Source organism: Nycticebus coucang, chromosome 20, assembly GCF_027406575.1.
Source record: "Nycticebus coucang isolate mNycCou1 chromosome 20, mNycCou1.pri, whole genome shotgun sequence".
In the NCBI taxonomy this organism is placed as follows: Eukaryota; Metazoa; Chordata; class Mammalia; order Primates; family Lorisidae; genus Nycticebus; species Nycticebus coucang.
Window position 1 is genome coordinate 60,780,373 of NC_069799.1, and position 19,994 is coordinate 60,800,366.

The following is a 19,994-nucleotide window of genomic DNA, read 5'->3' on the forward strand; positions in this document are numbered from 1 at the left end:
CCATCTTCTCTCACAGGAGGTGGTTATCACTTTACAGCAGGGATAGTAATGAGCAGTCCCTCCTCAAGAGGATTAGTGTTGGTGTTTACAGAGTGCTCTGGATTCCCCAAACAGGCACTTAAAGAAATAAACCAACACACTTACAACCTTTACTCTGCGAGAATAATATTAATAATGGATTATGTTGTTTTCTGTGAGCTTATTGATGTTTTTAATAAGAATATGTCAAACTATGAATCTTTTATCCTTACAGTATTCATGTACTGTAATATTTTGCATGGTATATAGAATATTGGAGCCTATTTTTATCTTTTAAAACTAAGTCTTAACTTTATGTGGTTAGAAATCGTACTCAAGATACGTGACCTATAGACTTTGCAACGTCAAAGTGTTCTGTAAAAAGACAAGTTCCCTTTTGTACTTCCTGTCTTCTGCTGACCTCTGCTGGTGAGGTGTAGACATGTGAGACTCCTCAACTTTATCTGCATTCACGCATCCTAACTGTGCAAGATGAAAGGCAAATTCTAAGAGATGAAGAAACCAAATTGTTTTTCCTACTCTCGCACTCAACATAGCACAGAATACTTAACACCAATATGCGTGTGCATGTGTGTTTCCCAAGTGGATACCAACTGGGTTTCCTACAACTGAACTGAATTCTGTCACTAACCGGAGTTAGTGCAGACCCTGCAGTTTAAGGGCTCAGTCTTATAGGACTGCTACCAGTCGAAAGCCCCAGGTTGTCATCTGTGCTTCTGACTAAGAGACTATAAATTACAGCGTCCTACAACTCTCTCCTTGGGTTTGATTATTTGCTAGAAAGGTTTATACGACTCAGGGAAGCCCTTAATTTACTAGCATCCATTTATTATATAAGGGGGCAGTTCAGGAATAGTTTGGGAGAGGAAGAGACCCACAGGGCGAGATATTGGGATGGGGTGCAGTGCATCCACGCCCTCTCCTGGTATTTTTAACAAAAAAAAGGCGGTGGCCTTCCCAAGACCGCCGTGCTCTCACCAGCCCAGAAGTTTTCCAACCCCCATAGTTCAGGGACATTTTTTTTTTTTTGTAGAGACAGAGTCTCACTTTATCGCCCTCGGTAGAGTGCCATGGCATCACACAGCTCACAGCAACCTCCAACTCCTGGGCTTAAGCGATTCTCTTGCCTCAGCCTCCCGAGTAGCTGGGACTACAGGCGCCCGCCACAACGCCCAGCTATTTTTTGGTTGCAGTTCAGCCGGGGCCGGGTTTGAACCCACCACCCTTAGTATATGGGGCTGGTGCCCCACCAACTGAGCCACAGGCGCCGCCCAGTTCAGGGACATTTTTCAGAAGTTTCATTAACTTTAGGCCCCCACTCCTTCCTAGAAGATGGTACAGCTGATCCAGAAGCCCACTAAGACTTGCTTCATTAGAACAAAAGATGCTTCTATTATGCAGGAAATTTTAAGGGTTTTGGGAACCAGGGGCAGAGACTGTAAATACATTTATTATAGCTCAATACATATTAATGTTCAAATAAAGCCCTAAAAGCATTTGAAGACTTGAATTTGAGCCAATTTCTTAGATTTCTTATTCTAGAAGAGAAGATTGCTTAATATCCACCTGTGTGTTGTATATTTAGCCTATGCTGTCTGAATTATTAATTATGTTAATAGAGGGGTCTTGGACCAGATAGAAGGCAAGCCATGTCGGTGACTGAACAAATAGTTGTTGCCTACTTACTGTTCAATTTGTCCTCCACAAGTTGGAAATATAGTTTCAGGTCACTGAAAGGTGAAAGATAACAAAGAAGGTATCAATTCCAGTTTTAATCCTTATAGTCCCTTTGCACCAATGGGAGAGGCCAATTTTGACTCGGAGGTAGTGTCAATGTAGGAAATAAGGTATTATATTATAACCTTAAACAGAAGTGTAGCCCTTCCCTGAACACAGCTTATAGAGAGAAGAGTACACAGAAATGTGCCATTTTCTTAGCCAGTGGAGGTGACAGAAAGATGGCAGAGGAGACACAGGGTGGGGCCCACAGCTGCTGTTCTGTCTTGCTTGGATGTGTGTTGCTCTGACATTCTGAGAGGAGGAGACTTTTCTTATGGTCTTCTACACAGTTTTAAAAATTGCAGTAATAAGCAAACATATCTAGTACCCAAATCTTAGTTTTTGAATACCGTTCTCCAGGCTTGGCGCCTGTGGCTAAGGCTCCAGCCATATACACCTGAGCTGGTGGGTTCAAATCCAGCCCTGGCCCACCAAACAATGACAGCTGCAACCAAAAAATAGCCAGGCGTTGTGGCAGGTGCCTATAGTTCCAGCTACTTGGGAGGTGGAGACAGGAGAATTACTTGAGCCCAGGAGTTGGAGGTTGCTGTAAGCTGTGATTTCACTGCACTCTACACAGGGCGACAGCTTGAGGCTCTGTCTCCAAAAAAAAAAAAAAAAAAAAAGTGAATGTCATTTTCCATTAAAAAGAGCCACAGTTTCTTTAAGTAATGGCTGATACTGGGTTTCAAATAGAGAAAGTATAAAATAAAGTGAGGCAGAATCATCTTGTGCTAGAAAACTAAGAAGTGTTACAAGACTTAACGGTATATCCAAAGGACCATTTGAAGGACAAAAATCTTCAGTTAGGGAGGTGGTAGTTTGGCTGTCCCTCAGGGCACAGTTTGAGATTCAGAAAGAATAATGATGATAGTGGATTATAATATATGGAATAAAATTGTCCTTTAGACCATATTGATATTATAGAGGGGAGGGGCAAGAAAGGAAAACCTTTTTTTGGGGGGTGGGTGGGGGAACCTTCTTTTTTTTTTTTTTTAATTTATAAACAAAAGAAATTTATTAACAATTCTGGAGGCTGGAAAGTCCAAGATCAAGGCACCAGCAACTTTGGTGTTTAGTGAGGACTCGTTTCTTTTTTTTTTTAATTATTATTATTATTTTTATTGTTGGGGATTCATTGAGGGTACAATAAGCCAGGTTACACTGATTGCAATTGCTAGGTAAAGTCCCTCTTGCAATCATGTCTTGCCCCCATAAAGTGTGACACACACCAAGGCCCCACCCCCCTCCCTCCGTCCCTCTTTCTGCTTCCCCCCCATAACCTTAATTGTCATTAATTGTCCTCATACCAAAATTGAGTACATAGGATTCATGCTTCTCCATTCTTGTGATGCTTTACTAAGAATAATGTCTTCCACTTCCATCCAGGTTAATACGAAGGATGTAAAGTCTCCATTTTTTTTAATGGCTGAATAGTATTCCATGGTATACATATACACTGATTGCATTTTTTAGGTAAAGTCCCTATTGCAATCATGTCTTGCCCCCAGAAGGTGTGGCACATACCAAGGTCCCACACCCCTCCCTCCTTCCCTCTCTCTGCTCCTCCTTTCCCCACCCCTCCCTCCTTCTTTCTCTCTCTGCTCTCCCCTTCCCCAACCTCCACTGTGACCTTATTGTCATTAATTGTCCTCATATCAAAATTGAGAACATAGGATTCGTGCTTCTCCATTCTTGTGATGCTTTACTAAGAACAATGTCTTCCACTTCCATCCAGGTTAATACGAAGAATGTAAAGTCTCCATTTTTTTTTTTCCTTTTTTCTTTTTGCAAGTTTTGACCAGGGCTGGGTTTGAATCTGTCACCTCTGGTACATGGGGCTGGTGCCTTACTCCTTTGAGCCACAGGCACCGTCCTAAGTCTCCATTTTTTTTTAACAGCTGAATAGTATTCCATGGTGTACATATACCACAGCTTGTTAATCCATTCCTGGGTTGGTGGATATTTAGGCTGTTTCCACATTTTGGCGATTGTAAATTGAGCGGCAATAAACACTCTAGTGCAAGTGTCCTTATGTGATAAAAGGATTTTTTTCCTTCTGGGTAGATGCCCAGTAATGGGATTGCAGGATCAAATGGGAGGTCTAGCTTGAGTGCTTTGAGGTTTCTCCATATTTCCTTCCAGAAAGGTTGTACTATTTTGCAGTCCCACCAGCAGTGTAAAAGTGTTCCCTTCTCTGCACATCCACGCCAGCATCTGCAGTTTTGAGATTTTGTGATGTGGGCCATTCTCGCTGGGGTTAGATAGTATCTCAGGGTAGTTTTGATTTGCATTTCTCTAATAGATAGGGATGATGAACATTTTTTCATGTGTTTGTTAGCCATTCGTCTGTCTTCTTTAGAGAAGGTTCTATTCATGTCTCTTGCCCATTGATATATGGGATTGTTGGCTTTTTTCATGTGGATTAATTTTAGTCCTCCATAGATCCTAGTTATCAAGCTTTTGTCTGATTCAAAATATGCAAATATTCTCTCCCGTTGTGTAGGTTGTCTCCTTGCTTTGGTTGTTGTCTCCTTGGCTGTACAGAAGCTTTTCAGTTTAATGAAGTCCCATTTGTTTATTTTTGTTGTTGTTGCAATTGCCATGGCAATCTTCTTCATGAAGTCTTTCCCCAGGCCAATATCTTCCAGTGTTTTTCCTATGCTTTCTTTGAGGATTTTTATTGTTTCATGTCTTAAATTTAAGTCCTTTATCCATTTTGAATCAATTTTTGTGAGTGGGGAAATTTTGTGTGTGGGTCCAGTTTCAGTCTTTTACTTATGGATATCCAGTTCTCCCAGCACCATTTATTGAATAGGGAGTCTTTCCCCCAAGGTATGTTCTTGTTTGGTTTATCAAAGATTAGGTGGTTGTAAGATGTTAGTTTCATTTCTTGGTTTTCTATTTGATTCCAAGTGTCTATGTCTCTGTTTTTGTGCCAGTACCATGCTGTCTTGACCACTATGGCTTTGTAGTACAGACTAAAATCTGGTATGGTGATGCCCCCAGGTTTATTTTTATTATTAAGAACTGCCTTAGCTATACGGGTTTTTTTCTGGGTCCATACAAAATGCAGAATCATTTTTTCCAAATCTTGAAAGTATGATGTTGGGGGTGGCGCCTGTGGCTCAGTGAGTAGGGCTCCAGCCCCATATACCGAGGGTGGCGGGTTCAAACCCAGCCCCGGCTGAACTGCAACCAAAAAGTAGCCAGGCGTTGTGGTGGGCGCCTGTAGTCCCAGCTGCTTGGGAGGCTGAGGCAGGAGAATCGCGGAAGCCCAAGAGCTAGAGGTTGCTGTGAGTCCTGTGACATCATGGCACTCTACCGAAGGCGTTAAGTGAGACTCTGTCTCTACAAAAAAAAAAAAAAGAAAGTACGATGTTGGTATTTTAATAGGAATGGCATTGAATAGGTAGATTGCTTTGGGAAGTATAGACATTTTAACAATGTTGATTCTTTCCATCCATGAGTGTGGTATGTTCTTCCATTTGTTTTTTTTTTTTTTGTAGAGACAGAGTTTCACTTTATCACCCTTGGTAGAGTGCCGTGGCGTCACACAGCTCACAGCAACCTCCAACTCCTAGGCTTAGGCGATTCTCTTGCCTCAGCCTCCCAAGTAGCTGGGATTACAGGCGCCCGCCACAACGCCCGGCTATTTTTTTGTTGCAGTTTGGCCGGGGCCAGGTTTGAACCCACCACCCTCGGCATGTGGGGCCGGCGCCCTACCCGCTGAGCCACAGGCGCCGCCCTCTTCCATTTGTTAATATCCTCTGCTATTTCCTTTCTGAGGATTTCATAATTTTCTTTATAGAGGTCCTTCACCTCCTTTGTTAGGTATATTCCTAGGTATTTCATTTTCTTTGAAACTATGGTGAAGGGAGTTGTGTCCTTAATTAGCTTCTCATTTTGATTGTTATTGGCGTAGACAAGGGCTACTGACTTGTGGATATTGATTTTATGTCCTGAAACATTGCTGTATTTTTTGATGACTTCCAGGAGTCTTGTGGTTGAGTCTTCGGGATTCTCTAAGTATAAGATCATGTTGTCAGCAAAAAGGGAGAGTTTGACCTCCTCTGCTCCCATTTGGATTCCCTTTATTTCCTTGTCTTGCCTAATTGTATTGAGTAGAACTTCTAGCACTATGTTGAATAGTAAAGGTGACACAGGACAACCTTGTCTGGTTCCAGTTCTAAGAGGAAAAGCTTTCAGTTTTACTGCATTCGGTAAAATATTAGCTGTAGGTTTGTCATAGATAGCTTCAATCAGTTTCAGAAATGTGCCACCTGTCCCTATACTCTTCAGTGTTCTAATTAGAAAAGGATGCTGGATTTTATCGAATGCTTTTTCTGCATCTGTTGAGAGGATCATGTGATCTTTATTTTTGCCTCTGTTAATATGGTGGATAATGTTTATGGACTTGTATATGTTAAACCAGCCTTGCATCCCTGAGATGAAACCTACTTGATCATGATGAATGACTTTTTTGATGATAAGCTGTAATCTATTGGCTAGGATTTTGTTGAGAATTTTTGCATCTATATTCATGAGTGAAATTGGTCTGAAATCTTCCTTTTTGTTTGGGTCTTTTCCTGGTTTTGGTATCAGGGTGATGTTTGCTTCATAGAATGTGTTAGAGAAGATTCCTTCCTCCTCAATTTTTTGGAATAATTTCTGCAGTACAGGAATAAGCTCTTCCTTGAAGGTTTGAAAGAAATCTGGTATGAAGCCATCTGGACCAGGGCATTTTTTGGTTGGAAGCTTTTTTATTGTTTCTTTAATCTCAGTGCTTGAAATTGGTCTGTTCAGGAGCTTTGTTTCTTCCTGGCTAAGTCTAGGGAGAGGGTGTGATTCCTTCACATTGTCAAATTTCTGGGCATAGAGTTTCTGGTAGTATTCAGAGATGACCTCTTGTATCTCTGTGGGATCAGTTGTTATTTCCCCTTTATCATTTCTGATTGAGGTTACTAGAGATTTTACTTTTCTATTCCTCGTTAGTCTGGCCAATGGTTTATCTATTTTATTTAGTTTTTCAAAAAACCAACTCCTGTTTCAGTAATTTTCTGAATGATTCTTTTGTTTTCAATTTCATTGATCTCTGATTTGATTTTGGATATTTCTTTTCTTCTACTGAGTTTAGGCTTAGATTGTTCTTCTTTTTCCAATACCATAAGATGGCTTGTGAGTTTGTTGATGTGCTCTCTGTTTTTCGAATGTAGGCATCTAAAGCGATAAATTTTCCTCTCAAAACTGCTTTTGCAGTATCCCACAGGTTTTGGTGCCTTGTTATGCTCAAGGAAGTTAATGATTTCTTGTTTTATTTCTTCTTGTGCCCATCTGTTATTCAACAGAAGGTTGTTTAATTTCCATGTCTTTGTGTGGGGTCGAACGTTTTTGTTAGAGTTGAGTTCCACCTGTAGCGCCTTATGGTCTGAGAAGATACAAGGTAAAATTTCAATTCTTTTTATTCTGTTGATATTTGTTTTGTGTCCCAGGATATGATCAATTTTGAAGACTGTTCCATGGGGTGATGAGAAGAATGTATATTCTTTATCTTTGGGATGGAGTGTTCTATATGCGTCTATCAAGCACAGTTGTTCTAGGGCCTCATTTAAATCTCTTGTATCTTTGTTTAATTTCTGTTTAGAGGATCTGTCTAGCTCTGTAAAAGGAGTTTTAAAGTCCCCTGTTATTATGGTATTATTGGATATCATATTGCTGAGACTGAGTAAGGTCTGTTTCAAGAATCTGGGAGCATTTAAATTGGGTGCATAAATATTTAGAATTGAAACGTCTTCTTGCTGTATTTTTCCCTTGACCAATATAAAGTGACCATCTTTGTCTTTTTTGACTTTAGTTGCTTTAAATCCATATGTATCTGAAAATAAGATCGCAACTCCTCTTTTCTTCTGAATTCCATTTGCCTGAAAAATTGTCTTCCAACCCTTGACTCGGAGTTTTAATTTGTCTTTTGAAGCCAGGTGTGTTTCTTGCAGACAGCAAATGGATGGCTTGTGTTTTTTAATCCAGTCAGCCAATCTATGTCTCTTCAGTGGGGAATTCAAGCCATTGACATTTATTGAGATAATTGATAAGTGTGGTAGTATTCTAGTCATCTTATTTTGTGAGGGTCCATTGCTTAGTTTTAACTTTTGCATCAGTGTGGATGTTAGGTTCTGTCCTTTAATTTCTGAGTTCTTACTTTGCTGCTGTTCCATTGTGATGGTCAGTGTGTAGAACAGGTTGAAGTATTTCCTGTAGAGCTGGTCTTGTGGCGAATTTCTTCAATGTTTGTATATCCATAAATGATATGATTTCTCTGTCAGTTTTAAAGCTTCGCTTAGCAGGGTACAGAATTCTGGGCTGAAAATTGTTCTGTTTAAGTAGATTAAAGGTAGATGACCATTGTCTTCTTGCTTGGAAAGTTTCATTAGAGAAGTCTGCAGTCACTGTGATGGGTTTGCCCCTGTAGGTCAACTGGCGCTTACTCCTGGCAGCTTGCAGAATCTTTTTCTTTTGTCTTGACTTTGGACAGGTTCATCACAATGTGTCTTGGAGAAGCTCGGTTAGAGTTGAGGTGACCTGGGGTCCGATATCTCTCTGAAAGTAGTGTGTCAGAATCTTTGGTGATATTTGGGAAATTTTCATTTATAATATTCTCTAGTATGGCTTCCATTCCTCTGGGGCATTCTTCTTCCCCTTCTGGGATTCCTATAACTCGTATGTTGGAACGCTTCATAAAGTCCCAGAATCCTGACAGTGAACGTTCTGCTTTCTCTTCTTTTCTGCCTCTTTAACTATCTGAGTTATCTCAAGAACTTTATCCTCTGCCTCTGAAATTATTTCTTCTGCATGGTTTAACCTGTTGCTGATACTTTCCATTGCATCTTTAAGTTCCCTAATTGACAGCTTCAGTTCCTTCAGCTCTGCTATATCCTTTCTATGTTCTTCATATCGTTCGTCTTTTATTTGATTCTGTTTTTGGATTTCCTTTTGGTTATTTTCCACTTTATTAGCAGTTTCCTTCATTGTTTTCATCATGTGTATTCTAAATTCCCTTTCTGTTATTCCTAACATTTCTTTATAGGTAGAATCCTCTGCAGTAGTTACCTCTTGGTCCCTTGGATGGGTTGCTCTGGACTGGTTCTTCATGTTGCCTGGAGTTTTCTGCTGATTCTTCCTCATGAGTGATTTCTTTTATCTGTTTCCTTGCCCTAATTTTCCTTTCACTTCCTCTTGCTCTTTAAGTTCCCATGCCTGTGGACTAAGGTTTCGATGAGTCCTTTTGGTACAGGACCAGAAGGATGAGAAGGTTGAACAGCAAGAAGGGATAAAAGAGAGAACGACAAGAAAATAGAGAAAGGAGAGGGGATGGGTAAAAGGGAATATTGACAAAAAGAAGAGAGGCACAGAAAGAGGGAGACAGAACAATATAGGTGTACAGTAGGGTACTTTGACACAATCTTCAAAAAACCCCAACCTCTGGGGGTGCCCGGTTGGGTGGTTCCCTTGAGGTCAGCAGCTCTTTGCTAACCTGATCAGACACAGTACCCCACCTCTACCAAGTAAAGAGGAGGAAAGACAAAAATGCTATAAATCAAACCAAAACAAGCAAATAAAAAACTTTACGGGATAAAATTGGGTGAAAAACCAAATAATTGGGGTAGAAACACTAGCAAAAATAAAGTTCTAATTATTGAAAAAGGCAGCAATGAGAAATTGTATTTAGACTAGAAAAATGGAGAAAGAAAAGTAAGAAAAAAGAAAGAAAAGAAAAAAATCTGTACGGAAAAGGTTGAAATTAAAAAACAAAACAACAGCAACAACAAAATAACAAATAATTAACAACAGCAACAACAAAAAAAACAACCAAAAATAAAGCAGTATATATAACTTGTTGAATATTGTCTGGGCAATGGGTGGTCTTCTGGGGTATGAGATGTTAATCACAATGCTGATACCACTGGAGGCCTCTGCTGATTTCTCAAACCCCACAGGGTAGACACCCTAAATCTCTCTTCAGCCCTCTTAAAAGGCACTTTAAACTTCTAAACTTGGCTAAGCAGATGCTTTCCCAGGAAAGTGCTTGTTGCTGGGATCACTGGTGAAGTGGCTATCCACTTACCCCGTGTGCCAAAACCAGTCTCACTCTGCTTGTAAGGGTTAAGGCTGTAAGGCAGCTCAGACCCCACCTTTAGGCTGCTCAGTCACTAGGTTCCTAGCTCCTGCCTGATCCTTGCTCTGTGAACCTGAGGGCGGAGCTTGCTGGGGCAGTTCTCTCACCGTGGCTTCCTGCGGCCCACAGCCAAACACTATTAGCTCCATCCAGCTCAGCGGCTCAGTCTGGGGCCCTAGAAAACACCCTGAGTTCTCCGCACTCCTGCTCAAGCTCTCCCCAGGGCAGTTCAACTGAGTGCCAAGTCCAAAATCACCAAAATAGTTCACTGGTAAGGCCTTTCCAGTTTGCAGTCTCACTGCTGCTGTACTTACAGCTGCCGGCGGGATTAGACCCATTGAACACATGCAACCAGTTGCCAGTTTTGCACTGTTTTTGTCCTCCTCTTGGGGTCCAGAAGTCTCTTGCTGACTTCCTGTATCCTCAAAGGAATGATTATAGGCAGGTCCCACCAGCCAGAGATGCCTGGAGTCTTATCTCCTCAGACTCACGGTGCCCAGTTGCAGGGAAGCTGTTACTCGGCCGCCATCTTGTTCTCCTGAATCTGGACTCATTTGGAAAACCTACTTAATGTCAAAAGTAAATAATGTCAGTTAATAATATGGAAGGAATGATCGAATTAGAAGAAAGTGCAAACACATTTTACCACCATCACAGTTGTAATTGATTTAGGCGGAGACTATCCATGAATGAGGAGGCTGTTGGCCTTCGTTGTTTATGGAACGATTAAACTGTAGCATCACTGATGATGGTACAACTTGGCAACTGACGTGATGTGGTAGGAAAGAAAACACCCTGGGGGAACAGTCCTGACTAGATCTGAGGAGCCAGTCACACAAAGCCAGGTTTTTGGCCTGGACTCTTAAAAATGTCAATGTCACCAAAGACAAACCGGCAAAGGCATTAGATCAAAGGGAACTGTAGAGATGTGCCCAAAAGGCAACTCAGGATTGGTGACTGGAACCCAAATTACACTCCCCTCAATAAAATAGCTGTAGAGAACATTTTGGGGGCAAATGAGGGTTGGTATATGGACTGTTCATGAGTGGTAATCAATCAGTTTTCAGTCTCTTGGGTGTGATAATGGTACTATGGTTTATGTAGACTAACATGTTTCTGTTCATAGGTGACACACACTTGAAATATCTAGGGATGAAGTGTTGGTGTCTGGATTTTCTAATGGTCAGCCTATATATATTTATATATATCAGTGAAATCGGGCGAAAGGTTAACAATGGCAGACATCAGTAAAGCATATAGGAGTGCTGTGTTTTCAAATATTTTGTAGGTTGGAAATTCTTCAAAATAAAAATTGAGAGAAATAAGATGCTCGTGTGTGAAGGCAACAGAATTATTTATTATTATCCTTATTTTTTGAGACTGTATCGCCCTGGGTAGTGCTGTGGCATCATAGCTGACAGCAACCTCAAACTCCTGGGCTCAAGTGATCCTCTTGCTTCAGCCTCCCCAGTAGATTAATTTTGTATAGGCGTCTAACATCAGTGTTTCTGCCTTTGGCAGCATTTTGAAAAGTGTTACAATGTGATAGAATGATTTCATTTCTGCCATTATGCCGCATGAGAGATATTATTATAATTTGCTCTGGTTACTTGAATATTGTAGTGATCTGACCACTTTCAAAAGTAATATTCTGATTTTGGTCTGTCTATTCATATTCATTATCCTTTCCACCATTCCATCTTGGGACCACTGAATGCTGTTCTTACTTCGTAGTACTCTTTTTTTTTTTTTTTTTCTTTAGACAGAGTCTCACTTTGTCCCCCTGAGTAGAGTGCTGTGGCATCATACCTCACAACAACAACCTCAAATTCTTGGGCTCAAGATTCTCTTGTCTCAGCCTCCCCAGGAGCTGGGACTACAGGTGCCTGCCACAACTCCTGGCTTTTTTTTTTAGACAGAGTCTCACTATGTCACTCTCAGTAGAATGCCATGGTGTCACAGCTCACAGCAACCTCAAACTCTTGGGCTTAAGTGATTCTCTTGCCCCAGCCTCCCAAGTAGCTGGGACTACAGGGTGCCGGCCATAACACCTGGCTATTTTTCGTTGTAGTTGTTCAGCTGTTGTTTAGCTGGCTGGAGCTGGGTTCAAACTTGCCACCCTCAGTGTGTGTGGCTGGCCCCACAACCACTGTGCTACTGGCACTGAGCCAACCTGGCTATTTTTTAGAGACAGGGTGGAGGGGTTTTGTACTTGCCCAAACTGGTCTCAAACCTGTGAGCTCAGGCAATCCACCCACCTCAGCCTCCTAGAGTGCTAGAATTATAGGTGTGAGCCATCGTGGCCGGCCTTCAGTTATTTTTTCTTATGTAAATTCCGTTTAACTTTTAAATATTTGCTTAAGTCTTGGTACCCATAGCTCGGTGTTTAGGGCGCTGGCCACATGCGCCAGGGCTGGTGGGTTCGAACCCAGGCAGGGCCTGCTAAAGCAGTAGTGACAACAATAACAACAACAACAAAAGAAATAGCCAGGTGTTGTGGCAGGCACCTGTAGCCCCAGCTACTTGGGCGGCTGAGGCAAGAGAATCACTTAAGCCTAAGAGTTGAGGTTGCTGTGAGCTGTGATGCTATGGCACTCTACTAAGGACAACATGGTGAGACTCTGTTTCAAAATAAAATAAATAAATATTGTGCTTAACATTTTTGTATAACAACCACTGCTATAGGTGGTAAAATTAAAAAATGTGGATATATGATGTAGTCTCTGTAGTTGAGTTTGTAGATTAAAAATAATAGTCAGATAATTTGGGCATTTAGGCCAGCTAAGACATACAGTGGCACTGTATGATCATCATAATTCTCATTATATAGGTGGGATAGTTGCAGAAAGACTAAGTAATTTATCCCAAATGAAACAGAGGATCGGACAGAATGCAGATTTGAATTCAGGCTGGCTGGGTCCTTCGTCCATACCATGGAACGATAGGGAAGCAGTTAATTCTGCTTGGAGAATTCTACATGGAAGCAGTTGGGAAAGGTTGGACATAGGACCCAGCCCTTGAGAAGATGCATAGGATTTTGCCGAATGAAGGTGAGGAATAGCATTATAGGAAGACAAATAGCAAACATTTGTCAAAGGGACATGGAAATGCATTGTGTGTTGGGAATGACGAGTCATTCAGGGGGACCAGATCATAAAAGCAGCAGAAGTAAAACTGGAAGGAGAGTTGGAGCCACAGCGTGAAGAGGCATTCATGCGTGCTGTATTAAGAAGTTTGAACTTTATTGGCGGAAAATGGGTAGCCTAGCCGCTGAAGGCTTTTAAACTGGAGCATGTTTAAAGAGTTGGGGTGGGTAGCAGTGTGGGGGCTAAATAGAAGACAGGGAAGCCTGTAGGAAACTGTTGTTTTCATCTTGGGACTGTGATTGTCTGGACTGGAACAGAGGGTGGGGTGGCAGCAGCGGAGTGCAGTGGGTGTGGGCGTGAGAGAGAAGTGGGAGTGCTGTTAATTCGCACCAGGGAACAGGCACCTGGGAGCAGCATGTTTGGGACAATGCTTTTGGATTCTTTTAAAGAATCTATTGAGCTTTTCGATGGTGATTCTAATATGCTGCTATATTTTAGTTTTTTCCTGGTGATGTTGAGTCTAGGCAGGATGATTTTTCTTAGCCTGTTTTTCCAGGGCACTTTAAGTTCACATTTGTCACACATGAGTATGTTTTCAACTATTTCTTTAAAATGGTTGCTACAATAGTTAGCTTCAGCATGTTTGGTGAGGAAAATATATTTTATCCGTGAATTAGAGATTGATAAGTGAGGGCAGAATGACTTTTCCTTGTGGATTCAAGTCTGATACAGTTGAACTGATAGCATTACAGAGCTAACTTTTAAACTTGATTCAAGTACTGATATATAATTTTAAAATCCTGTAGCTCCAAGGTATCTCTCTGTCTCTGTCTGTTGGCTGTTGGGTAAAGCAAAGCATACTTAATGATTCTTAAAATTTTGTGTGTCTGTTTCATCCTTGCAGTGTGAGAATGTATAACGTTTAAAATAATCTGTATATAAGCATTAGAATACAGAAATGTGCCTTTAATAAAAAGGATGACTACTTCCTAAAGTGATTTGTTGATAATTCATAGTCATAAAAATGAAAGATAGAAAGAGACTTGCTAGATCTCAGCAGGGTTGTTCCTGGCAAAGTGGATGTTATTATACTCTTGGGTTGGCTTGAATTATTTGGTGTTTTCCTGTTGGTAGAAAAAGGGATTATGCTTTGAAGAAGTCAGGGGAAGAAGTGCAGAAGAAAAATACCAAATGGCAACTTAGATCAATCTTAATTTTTCACAGCTTAGCCTTCTCTAAAATCACATTTAGTGAAACATTAATTAGATTTCAGTGTCCCACTGAGTTTTAAAATTAAACATTTCTGGAACCATCTGCAACATTTTATCACTAATAATATAATGAAGAATATGCTTTTAGCCTTTTGAAAAATGGGAATTATAACAACATCTTTTGTTCACGAGTGATCATTTTTTATTATGAAAAACTCATCAAAAATTTTAAAAAGAGTTAAGAAGTAATTAAAGAGTTTTAAGAATATGCCTAAAAATAAAATTCTATAAAAATATTCTCATTGGTGAGACTCTTCCTAAATTCAGGATTTTCTTTGGGATTTTATGCTTCTTCTAAAAATATTGGTGGTAAGCTTATATGCCATCTGCTAACATAATGCTGCTTGTTTGAGGCTGGATTGAAGATCGGAAGGAGGGCTGTTTTCATCCTTAAGCTGTGGTTGCCTGAGCCAGGGTGGAAGCAAACGGCAGACATGGCAGCTAAGAGACGCAGGTCCTGCAGTCAGGCCACCTCTTCTGCTCTTAGCGGGGTGAACGGGGATGACTCCTTCCATCCCTTGTGCCTCTGCTTCCTGATTTTAAAATGGGGGTAATCACAGCTGCCCCACACGGTTGTGGAGAGCATATGTTCTTGAACATAGAGTATCTCAGAACTGTTGCCTTTCCTGCCTGGTTTTCTGTTTCAATTGCTTTTTATTCAAATACAGCAGAACCTCCATAGCCGACCACCTCCTACACTGACCACCTCCTTAAGTTGACCTAATTTTCATGGACTGGACATGCACCCCATGTACACATTAGTATAGCAGGTGGCCTCATTCCTTATGTGACCACCTCTGCACGTCGACCAGTTTGTCACAGTCCCTGGGGTGGGGGGTCAACTCACAGAGCTTCTACTGTGTTCACTACACTCACAGGCCTGAGTATTTAGCAAAAAAAAAAAAAAATCCCTCCTCTCAGAAACCAAAGAAATAAGAAACAAGTGTTTTCTGTCTCCCCTCCCCCAGCTTTGCCCCAAATCTCAATTTTGTGAGACTTGCTAGACCTCAGCCTGCGTGGCCATCCCTGGGCTGACTCTCAGCCTCCTGTCCTGCGCTGTCAGAGGTGTGCGTGTGTTCCGTGCTGCCTAGAATGTTCTTTCCCACACTTCACTTGAAAAAAACCCTGGAAAGCTCTCTGTCCTTCCATGTTGGGCTCATTTTCTGTGACGTGCCGAGATGGGTGTGTCTGCGCCTTCCTCTGTGACCTGGCTGTTGCCTGTCCTGTCTCTGTGGCCGCACCTGCCACAGTGCTATGTGTCCGTTGGCCTTTGTACCAGCAAACTTTCCTTATGGCAGCAACTGTTACTTACAATTTTTGCGTAATTTTTCTCTAGCCTAGTGCTAATTATTTATTAATCTCTTCATAAATGAATACCTACTTTAAAAAACTGTCACTAAAACATGAATATGCTAGAACTCAGCATAACACAAAAGAAGAGAATTAAATTTTGAAGTTATATTTTTGGTGCTTTATAAAAGATATTTCAAATTTTTTCTTTTAATTTGTAGAATCCACAAGATTTTCAGTGATTAGTTTTAAAGTGTTAAAAAATTTAAATAATCTCTTTATCTTTTCGCCTGAATAGAGCATTTTCTATAAAGCTAAACTTCAGTTATGGAACACTATTGATACAACTTTAATTGGATAACAATCCAAGTTTTAGAAAGTTAGATAGGGTATTTCTAATATAGCATAACTTCTTTTAATAGTTCTTTTTTAGCAGTATTTTCTTTCTTTCTTTCTTTCTTTTTTTTTGGTAATTTGTACAGTAACAGTGAATTTCAATTTTATTTTAGCAAAAGCACCTGGAAATTGAAAGAACTACCAAATGGCTGAAAATGCTAAAAGGATGGGAAAAATACAAGAACACTGAGAAGGTAATTTAAAATATTACTTCTACATGAAACTGTGTAAACTTAATGTGGATTTTCCTAGTAGACCTTCTTCTTTAATTGTAAGAGTGTTACAGTTATATTTGTTTTTGAAGATGTAGTTTAATTTAATTTAGCGATATGCCTCAAATTAGGAGTCCTTAATGTTGTAAGCAATGGAACACCCATATTAAATTGGTTTCAACAGTGAAGAGGCTTTACTGGATGGTCCAGAGATGGTTTTCAGCAGTGATTTAACTCAGTTGCTTAATTATGTTGGCTGTCACCTAGTTTTTCCCATCTCTTCTCTGCCTTCTGCGGGGTCAGCTTATTGTGAGGTTGGAAGTTTGGGATCAAAAATCACGGGGATAACTGGAGCAGTCCCAGGCTTCATATCCACAGGTCATGTTGCTCACCACTTTCAGGGCTGGCCTCTGAAAGGCGCAATCTTCTTTTCCAAAAGCTTCTAGCAGACCTCCCCTTAAATCTTTTTGCCTTGCATTGAGTTTGTGATAAGTTTTAAAGAAAAATATACACATCCATTAATATCACCATTAGTCTCCTCAGAAAGGCCTTTAAATAATGGGAAGGTATCAGATTCTTGGTGATGGAAGTTTTCCAAAGTTCTGATTTTGACTTGAAAGGTTGAATGTTGTCACTGACGACACACACCGTGTCAGTTACTTTCCTTCAAGTGACAGGCTCACTTCATTTATTTTTGAGAAACTGTGTGCGAATACCAGAAATCAGGACAGCTACTGTTGGTTGGTCAGCTGTTCCTTCAAGTAATATGATGCTCCACGACAGGCCTGTGGTTCAGGTGCTCCCGTCACCTGTGCTCTGCCTGGAGGCACCTCAGGTCCTTGCCAAGCAGCACAGCGCTCTGGACGCATGTCCTCTTTCACCACTTAGGGCATTAGCAACACCTGTGCTCCAACTTTGAGATTAAACAAAATTAATGCTTTTTACTGTTTCATCAAGGACATTCCTAAGTGAAACTGACTTTAAATGGTGAGCAAAGAACCAGTGATTCCCAGCACAGCCCGACTGCAGCCTCTGTTTGTGCCACATGCCAATAGTTTTGTCACCCTCGCTTTTCTTCAGTCAGCACAAGACAGCACTGTGAAAAATGAAAGCATTTTCGTCTTATTGTGAAAAGCATTGACCATGCTTTTAGAACTGCCGACATCTGAGCCTCAGTTTCCTTATCTGTAAAATGGAGATAATAGTGACTATTTCAAAGGCATGAAGATTTCATGGTTTAATGCATGTGAAGCGCTTAGCATTGGTCCCTTGTGTAAGTAAGCGTTCAGTAAATGTTAACTACTACTATTAATTTTTTGAAGAAAGGCTTAATGACAAAAAAATTTTTAAGGAAGAAAAGGAATCTTCCATTGTCCTACTAGCCAGACACAATTGAGTTAACTATCAGGGTTTTCTTCTGTTTCCTTACACTTTTTTCTATGTAGTCCTATTTTCCACTTTTTCTGTAGATATAAATTATTGTGTGACTGCATTTGCCAATAGCAATTTCCTTGAGCATCAGTTCTAACATACATAGAAGCATTAGGATAGCTTAATGGTTTAGAGACAGGTTTTGGAGCTAGACTATCTGGGTTCAAACCTGGGCTCTGCTATTGGCTATTAACCTTGGGAAAGGTATATAACCTTTTCCTGCTGTGGTTTGTTCATCTGTAAAGTGGGGGTAATAATACTCCATAGTGCTACTCCATGATCGTTGTTGTGAGGATTAAATAACTCAGTCAGTGTAGAGCAGAGATAGCGCCTGACACTTAGTGTGCATTCAGTACACGTGGCTTGTTATGAGGTGAGAAAAGGTCTCTCTGGTGTTCTCAAGTTGGGGAAACCAGAGCTAGCAAAGTGTAAAGCAATGGTCCTTTACATATTTACATACATACTTCAGTCTTTAATACTGTAACATGTGATATGAGTTAAGAGAGACCTTAGGCTCTGTGCCTATAGCACAGGGGTTGAGGCACCAGCCACATGCATGGAGGCTGGTGGATTCCAGGCTAGCCCAGGCCAGCTAAAAAACAATGACAACTGCAACAAAGAAAATAGCCGGGCGTTGTGGCGGGTGGCTATAGTCCCAGCTACTTGGGAGGCTGAGGCAAGAGAATCAGTTGCACCCAAGAGTTTGGGGTTGCTGTGAGCTGTGATGCCATGGTACTCTACCGAGGGCAACATAGTGAGACTGTGTCTTAAAAAAAAGAAAAAGAGAGACCTTAAATTATGTGAAATTTATTTAACCATGAAACTCTTTTTATGCTGAGTGTCATTTCTCTTTTTGCACATACTGAGTGTCCTTAGTCTCTAATTGTTTTATTTTCATCCAGCGTAAGTTCATTTTGGGTTTTAGATTTTATTAACAGTTTTATCATCAGATTTAGAACTCAAGACAAGTTAGTTAAAGTAGAATATCACTTACAACATCTGGGCTCTTGTTTAATATCATGCTGTTTCAGAGTGGCCTAAAGTTGATGATTACTTTACCTTATGACTTCATGGAAAGATTGTTTGGGTGGTAATTACAGGATAAATTTCAATGCATTGCTTCTACACTTTAATCTCACATTCCGTCTAATAAAATATTTGGAGAATTATATGGCTTTATGTTCTTCCCTGGTATAAATGTATCTATTAAAGTAGGTAAGCTCTGTGAAAATGAGCAATTCTACCAGGCTATTACCCTGACAGCAACTCCGGTTAATGCAGTTCCCATTAAAAGAGATTTTAACTGTACTGTTTCTTTGAAGTATACTTTTAAAGCACTATCCCCTAACTGTAATGCTTGAATCATTTGGTGATATATATGGTCCAATTTGATGTGAAACAGAATGAACCTTCTAAAAGAATTATTGCTTTTAAATTATACCTAGTTTTAAATTGCATTGAAGTGAAAAACTAGCATGGATTTTTCTTCTCTTCCACGGGGAAGCCTGTTTTATCTCCACAAATTCCTTACTTACATAGTAGTAATACAGAGAAAGTCTAAATATATCTTAACTGTCTAGTTGAGAATACTTGTTTTTTTAGAACCCAAGCTTTAATAAAAAAGGTTTTGATTTAGGTTGTTTGTGTTGCCCATGTGTTCTCACAGTGACCGCCTCTGGATACCCTTGCACTTTCAAGAGCCAGTTAGTCCCCTAAGGAAAGTCCTGGTTGTCAGGTGAGGCCATGATGATGTAACTGGCCATGGTATAGCGTGTCTAAGCCACAGGACGGCAAAGTGTCTGCTACAAATACAGGTGTTTTTTGTTGGTCAAATAACTGACTGGGCCTTTGAGACCATATGAGCCAACATTTTATTTTACTGACTGGAAAATGGAGGCATGTCATTTATAAATAAATTTCCCAGTCACACAGCTTGTTAGCAATAAGCAAGAGCTTCTATGACCAGACTCTGGAGCTCATTTGATTATCCTATCTTTCATGTTGGATTTCCCTTTCAGTGTTTATCAAGGAAATAGAAAGTATTATTGATAGAAAAGGCAATAAGGCCTTGCAGGTAGTTTAAAACTGTTTAGATGCAGATGTGGGAGACTTGGTACTATTTGAAGGCACAGACAAAGGAGCCAGGGGGGCAGGGATGACGGAGGAAAATGGAGAGGCAGTAAAGAAGCAGCTCTGAGAGGCCTTGGTTTCCTAGTGCTCACTTGCGGTTTGGGGAGGCCCACAAAATCGAGCCCAACTTGCTGGGCTGAAAAGTTCGTTTATTGGCAGCTGTACTGACATGGATTGGCACACTTAT

At 40.6% G+C, this 19,994-nt stretch overlaps 1 protein-coding gene across 3 annotated transcripts in view; it reads left to right on the plus strand.

Moving 5' to 3' along the window:
- USP6NL (USP6 N-terminal like) overlaps nt 1-19,994 on the plus strand; it is a 176,790-nt gene that overhangs the window by 108,151 nt on the left and 48,645 nt on the right. For all 3 annotated transcript variants that reach the window (XM_053572719.1, XM_053572718.1, XM_053572720.1), the window contains exon 6: nt 16,148-16,228. In XM_053572719.1, coding sequence (XP_053428694.1) covers nt 16,148-16,228 — 81 coding nt within the window. The remainder of the gene's footprint in view (nt 1-16,147; nt 16,229-19,994) is intronic.